General features: G+C 44.3%; 1 protein-coding gene across 1 annotated transcript; it reads right to left on the reverse strand.

Annotated features, from left to right (window-relative positions):
- Positions 1–5,055: 5,055 nt before the first annotated feature.
- On the reverse strand, positions 5,056–6,884 carry LOC136335778 (C2 calcium-dependent domain-containing protein 4A-like). Its single transcript, XM_066276893.1, has one exon. The coding sequence runs from the start codon at positions 6,882–6,884 to the stop codon at positions 5,769–5,771; it is 1,116 nt and encodes a 371-aa protein (XP_066132990.1). The 3' UTR covers positions 5,056–5,768.
- Between the last annotated feature and the right edge of the window lie 481 nt (positions 6,885–7,365).

Raw genomic sequence — 7,365 nt, forward strand, 5'->3', positions numbered from 1 at the left:
GGGTAGGTGTGGGTAGCATACTTTCATTGGTTTCCAGGAACTCCACCAGGTTCTCATGGTGAAGAGCTAAGGAAAAACCTTAGTACAATAGTAACAATTTTGAAATACTCCCAGTGCATTCAAAAGTGTACTCTACAGGGGAAAGATTTTACCAAACATTATTGACCTGGGAAGAAGAGCAATTACCCAACTCTAACCCATCTATTCTTTCCACCTCACCTAAAGAGGAAAAAATAAAAAAACAAAAACAAAATAAAACAAATTTGTGAATATCACAGCTAAGGGACAAAGGCCCATGAAAAGACTAATATTTAATCATGAGATTACAGACTGCCTTCCTTCCCCAGTATTTACCACCACAACAACGGGGCTCTAATATTATATCAGTGGATTGAGGTCGCAGAAGCTGCAGGATAGTCGACTTAAGAAGGTATTCTTTATAAATTTTGGTTCCCACTTTTAGGAATATACCCCAAGGACACCATAGAACGGCTCGAAAAGGAGAAATGCACCCCCATGTTTGTGGCAGCATTGTTCACAATAGCGAAGATCTGGAAACAGCCCAAGTGTCCGTCAGAGGACGAGTGGATTAAAAAGCTTTGGTACATATATACTATGGAATACTACTCAGCCATAAGAAATGATGACATCAGATCATTTACAATAACATGAATGGACCTTGATAACATTATACGGAGTGAAATAAGTAAATCAGAAAAAAAACTAAGAACTATATGAATCCATACATAGAAGGGACATAAAAATAAGACTCAGAGACATGAACAAGATTGTGATGGCAACAGGGGTGGGGGGTGGGGGGGATGGGGTGAAGAAGAAGAGAGGGGTTGGGGGAGGGGAGGGGCACAAAGAAAACCAGATAGAAGGTGACAGAAGACAATTTACCTTTGGGGGAGTGGTATACAGCACAATCAAATGTCAAAATAATCTAGAGATGTTTTCTCTCAACATATGTACCCTGATTTATCAATGTCACTGCATTAAATTTAATATAAAAAAAAGGTATTCTTAGGGAAACCTAAAGACTACAGATCAAACGAAAACAAGGAGACTAAAGGAAAGTGAAGCTACAGGGACCCACAGCTCCAACAAACAATAAACACAAATTAACTCCCCCACAGAAATATAAACTCTTACACTGAAATGCCTATTTACCTGTTACTATTATCTACTACACCATGTCTAGCTTTCAATAAAAAATTATAAGGTCTATTAAAAGGCAAGAAAAGGTGGTCTGAAGAAACAAAATAAACATTTAGAATCAGACTCAGATACAACACAGATTCTAGAATGATGACACAGGGAATTTATAAAAGCTATGGTTAATATTTAAGGACTCTAATGGAAAAAGTAGAAACATTTAAGAACAGACGGGTAATGTAAGCAGGAAGATGGGGAAAAAAATCAAAAGGAAATTTTAGAAACTGAAATCTTTTAACAGGAATGAAGGAAGCTTCTGATGGGTTCATCAGTAGAATAGATACAGCCAAAGAAAGAATCTGAGCATTATGATATGTACATAGAAACTTCTCACACTGAAATGCAAGTAGAAAAAATAACAAAGAAAACTCCCCAGAATAGACTACCCAAGAACTGTGAGATAGATTTAAAAAGTGTAGCTTCTGAGTAATTGGAATACCAGGAGGAGAAGAAAGAATGGAACAAACAAAATATTTGAAACAAAATGGATGAGGTTTTCTAAAATGAATTATGAAATCCAAAGAACAGGTCTAGGAAACTGAGAAAACACCAAGAAGGATAAATACCAAAATATTTACATGTAAGCATATCACAATCAAACAGAAAATCATCTCAGCTAAATGAAAACCAATCTAATGCCAGAACACAATGACCTTGAAGATGTGTGCCAATATCAGATTATACCATACCCCATATACCATAAATTATTGCTTTAATATCATAAGATCATTTGGTACTCACTTTTTGCTTTGTCTTTTAAACACCTTTACCAAAAATAGTACTTTAACCTAAGTTCTGGGGGAAATGTTTATTACTTGTTGAAGTGTGTGTAAAAGAAAGTTAGATTCTAAAGAAATGATCTTCTAGCATTATCTTTGTAAAGCCAAGTGACAAAACTGTTGATTTTTAAATTCATAGTTAACTAATGATTTTTAAACTGATTTATTGCCAGTCTGTTGTGTAGGGTTTTTCTTTGAATATGTTCATATATTTAAACCACAAAGAGGCAAGATGGTGCCATATCACTTGCGGAAAAGATATGCATACCTAGAGCCTTATGAGAAACATGACAACTCTTAAAACAGTTTTCTGCAACTAACATGCCATCATCACACGCTACTAGCTTTGTTATTACTGGAAAAAGCTTTTCTATTTTATTTTTTAATATAAAATAGTTTTTTGACACTTTTTACACTCAAGCAGCTGTATTTAGTTATTTTGTTATGTGAATCTTTATTATAATCTGATTTTAGCACATATTTTCAAGGTCATTGAGTTCTGGCATTAGATTGGTCTTGATAATTGTGATGGTCTAATGAGTCAGACCCACTTACAAAACACATAATGGAGCCTGACCAGGTGATGGTACAGTGAATAGAGTGTTGACCTGGTGAGGACCCAGGTTCAAAACCCCAAGGTCGCCCGCTTGAGCCCTAGGTCACTGGCTCAGCTGTAGCCCCCCATCCGTCCCCAATCAAGGGACGTGAGAAAGCACTCAATGAACAACTGAAGTGCCGCAACTACAAGTTGATGATTCTCATTTCTCTTTCTCTCTTTCTCTCTCCCTTCCCCCCCCCTCTCTCTCTCAAACAGCAAAAACCCATGAAGGATCCACTAGAGGGCAGCAAAGCACAAACCAAATTTAAATCCCGCCCCCCCTCCAAAGGCTGATGTTATCACAAATAATTTTTATGTTACAAATAAAATGTCTTAAATGCAAAAAATTCAAATTAGTTCAGTGATGTAAAATAACTTATGTGAAAATGTTTCTCCCTTTATGGAACTAGTGGTCCAAGGTTGAAGAGCAAAATGAGATAGAATTGGTTGTAGCCGCAGCTCTTTTACTAATTGTGATTTTGGACAATCTACAATTTGCCTCTCTGATCCTTTTCTATGATACACAGAATTGTACAAAATAGTTCTCACTGTTCTTACAACTTTAAAATTCCATGGTTTTTTGACTTAGATTCTATTTTAGTCATTTTAAAATTATGTTGATTAGGCTTTTGACCAACCATAACAACGGTACTGGGAATGTTTGGAAATACCCACCATTATTTCATGAAATACTTAGGTCCCTGAAGTGCAGTGATTTACCTTAATAAAATGACACTTCTTCTGCCTCCAAACTAGTACTTGTATATAACCTAGTGATAATAGTGATTGCAATGTTTTCTGGAGTAAGAATTTACTATTTAAGCCATCAAAATAATTTGTTTTTATTTGGGAAGAAAAATCAGTAAAATAAAACCCTGCAATAATCCTGTATTGAGCCAAGTGGTTTTCACTCTCCATTTATTTTCCTTTTAAAGTATTATATATGTGAAGTCAGTATTAGTTACTCTACCAAAGTTCTAAAACCAAGAAGGTTAATCATTTAAAAAAAATAATTATTGGCCCTGGCTGGTTGGCTCGGTGGTAGAGCGTCGGCCTGGCGTGCGGAGGTCCCGGGTTCGATTCCCAGCCAGGGCACACAGGAGAAGCGCCCATCTGCTTCTCCACCCCTCCCCCTCTCCTTCCTCTCGGTCTCTCTCTTCCCCTCCCGCAGCCAAGGTTCCATTGGAGCAAAGATGGCCCGGGCACTGGGGATGGCTCCTTGGCCTCTGCCCCAGGCACTAGAGTGGCTCTAGTCGCAACAGAGCGACGCCCCGGATGGGCAGAGCATCGCCCCCTGGTGGGTGGGCCGGGTGGATCCCGGTCGGGTGCATGCGGGAGTCTGTCTGACTGCCTCCCCGTTTCCAGCTTCAGAAAAATACAAATAATAATAATAATAATTATAATAATAATAATTATTATTATTGCCTTGAAGGCCAAAAATTGATGACTTAGAATAGATAGAAGAGCACATGATAGATCTGAACTACTATTATGTCATCACTAATTTGGTCAACCACTTCTAGCTTCTGGATGTGGTTGATTTTGACAGTTAATGACTTCAGTTGTTCTTCACATTTATTCAATGACTGTCATTGTAAATACTTATCATAATAAGCCATTTTCAGTTTATACCTGAATTGTTACTGAAACTTACAACTCCTTTTTCTTTAGCATTTTTTCATGAGCTCCAATGGATAAAACTGTCAACATTTTAATGAAAGCAGAAATTATTTCTGAGTCAAGACTGATAATATAGTCATATTTAACACCACATCAAATATTTAAATATTCTCTCTTTCTCTCTCTCTCTTTTTTTAAGAGATGGGGGTGGTGAGTAGCGGGAAGCATCAACTTGTAGTAGTTGCTTCTCATATGTGCCTTGACCAGGCAATCCCAGGGTTTCAAACTGGCGACGTCAGCATTCCAGGTCGACACTTTACACTTTATCCACTGCGCCACCAGAGGCCAGGCAATATTTAAGTATTTTCGACCCTCACTTAGGACACATATGTGTAAGAAAGAAAGAAATATGCCTGGCTGGTAGTCAATGTGATGAAGGAAAATCATCCTTTGAAGCATAGTAAACCTGTTATTGTCATCAACAGTCAGAGGTAGAACAATGTTATAGGTAGACTCTTGCCTCTCTTCCCTGGCACATTTGCATACATAGTGCCAACATGACTGGCACCCCTTTCTCTTAGGAGGTCTGTTAGCTTTCTCTTCAGAACCTTAGTCCCAGCTCTTCTCAATGCCTGAAGTCATTAACATGAGATAAATTACTCATTTAACTGATTTGCTTTTCCACTAGAGGGTGAGGAATGTGAGGAGTCCTCAACCTCAGAGTCCTCAATTTTAGATATAAGCTGCATTCTTATAACACTAGGGAGATGAGCCCTTGGGACACGATGGTATTAATCAGAGAGAGTAATGAGTACACAACACAGATCACCTAGGTGCAAATCCTGACACCGCTCTTTATTCTGCTTCAATATCCTCATCTGTAAAATGACGTTGCAATGCCAACTTCTTTAGGGTGGGTGTAAGAATTACAATACTTGTAAAACTATTATATTAAGTTAAACTTAGAATACAAAAATGGTTTTAATTGCTTCAATGCTTTTCCAACAAGATATAGCCAAGAATATCAGCTTGGAATTCCTACTAATAATTCTCTGTTGACCTTGGACAAGTTACTTCACCTTTCTTGGCCTCATTTTTTTAAATACAGGATCTTAAACAATGCTTCCAAAGTAATAAACCTTTTCAAATGGTTTCAGTGGATGCTGTGGAATGAACAAACCACAAAACGAGGAGCCTGGAGCAAATAGATTACCAACATACTTTCAAGTTTTACTACTTCATGTAATTCATTGTCTCCCAGTATGACTGTGGGGGAACAAATGAAATGCAATTAAACGGCTATCTGCATTGGAAACCCCTACTGCAGAACATCATACCATTTGCTAAAAAGAATTTTTAAGGTATCTACACAAAACATCACATCCTTAACTGTGATAATTAATCCAGTATCATCTCTGCCAATATTGGACTGAAACAAAGGCTTCAGTAGAATAAATACGTTTATTTTGTACAAAGCGGCTGTCAGGGTTCGAGAGTCACCCTCAGGCAGAAAGCGCCCGCGGGCAGGGCCTTGCCCTGGGCCCTGGGCGCGCTCAGAGCAGCAGCAAGGAGCCCAGCAGCAGTTCGCCCTGGCCCAGCAGGCGGCCCCGCTCCAGGCCACGGCCCCTGTCCCTGTTCTCGGCCTTGACGCGCACGGCCAGGCGGCGCACCTCGTCCTCCGACAGCCCGTCGAAGCAGAAGTCCTGGTCGAAGAGGGCCTTGCGAGGGCCCCGCCGGACAACTGTGCTGCGCTGCTGGCGCGTCTTGCCGGGCGGCTGCAGGACGAGGCTGACGCGGCAGCCGATGGCGCGGGGCTCGGCTGCCCCTCCGGCCGGGCCCTCGGGGCGGAGCAGCCGGATGCGGAGGCGCCCGCTGGCCGGACTGTACTCGGCGGCCAGGCGCAGGGCGCCGCCGGCGCGACCCAGACTCACGGTGCCCTCGGCCTCCAGGCGCTCAGGCCAGGGGCCGAGGGGCAACGGAGGGGACGCGGAGAATGTCCGAGCCGGGGACCCCAAGCCACCGCCGTGCTCCTCGTTTTCGTCCCCGCTGGACACAGAGCGGGCGCGGGTGAGGCCGCGACTCCTCCGGGCCCGCAGCGCGCGGTTCAGTAGCCCTTCGGGGACACGCAGGAGACGGTGGCCGCGGGGCCGCGGGGCGAGCGTGTTCCGGAGAGGGCAGGGGCCGCCGGGGACCGCGGGAGCTAGGGCGAGGGCTCCGCCATGGGACCCGGGGGTGGCGTCTTTTCCTCCGCTGCCACCGTAGGTGTGAGCCCGCGGGCGGAGCGCGATGGCTCCGGGGTCCCCGAGGAAGAGCGACTCCTTGCGGCGGGTGTGCGGACTCTCGAGCAGCGCGCAGAAGCCGTAGGCAGTGCGCGCGCGGGGCAGGTGCGGCAGCGAGAGCGCCGCCTGCGAGCGGGGGTCCCAGTCCGTGCGCCCCGCGCCGTCGTCATTCCCTGCTTTTCTGACCGAGGAGTTACGGAGTGCAGCCAGAACCGGGCAGGGCGCTAGTCGCGGGGGTATGCAGAACTCTGGGATGCGGTCTGGGGTGAGCACGTTCAAGCACGGAGCGGGTTTGACTGCAGTAGTTCGGCGGACGCGACCCTGGAGACACCCGTTCCCGCTCCACGGGAGGCGCTCGGGACCCAAGCTGAGCCGCTCCAGGCACCACATCCGGAGGCAGGTGCCGGATCTGGGCAACGCTGTGTTAGACCTGCTCAGCCTGCAATGCACAAGCGCACACGGGTCATCAGAATGAGCCCCACAGGGCACAGCAATTCATGCCTCTTTTCTTCTACTTTTGGGGTGCTTTCTCCTGCTTCCCTTGGGACCATGCAAACTAACCCTCCCCTCACGCTGCTATTGCAAACTATGTTTCGGTGACTGAAAAACATTTGTTCTTTTGTCCTGTCTCCATTCTGTCGTCGTGTACATTTCGGGGCTTTAATCTCGATCGGCCCCAGCTGGCCTAAGGCGGAGGTTCTCAAAATGTTGGCCTCGCGCTGTACTCGATGACAGGAAGTACTTTGCTTGTGCAATCCTTTCCTGAATCCTTGGATTATTGCGCTAGTCCTCAAGGCGAAATAAATACCCCTCCAGGACATTCAGCTTACTCTCCCTTTTTAGGCGCCTCTGAGGAGTCCCGGAGGAGACG

Source organism: Saccopteryx bilineata, chromosome 4 (assembly GCF_036850765.1).
Source record: "Saccopteryx bilineata isolate mSacBil1 chromosome 4, mSacBil1_pri_phased_curated, whole genome shotgun sequence".
NCBI lineage: Eukaryota > Metazoa > Chordata > Mammalia > Chiroptera > Emballonuridae > Saccopteryx > Saccopteryx bilineata.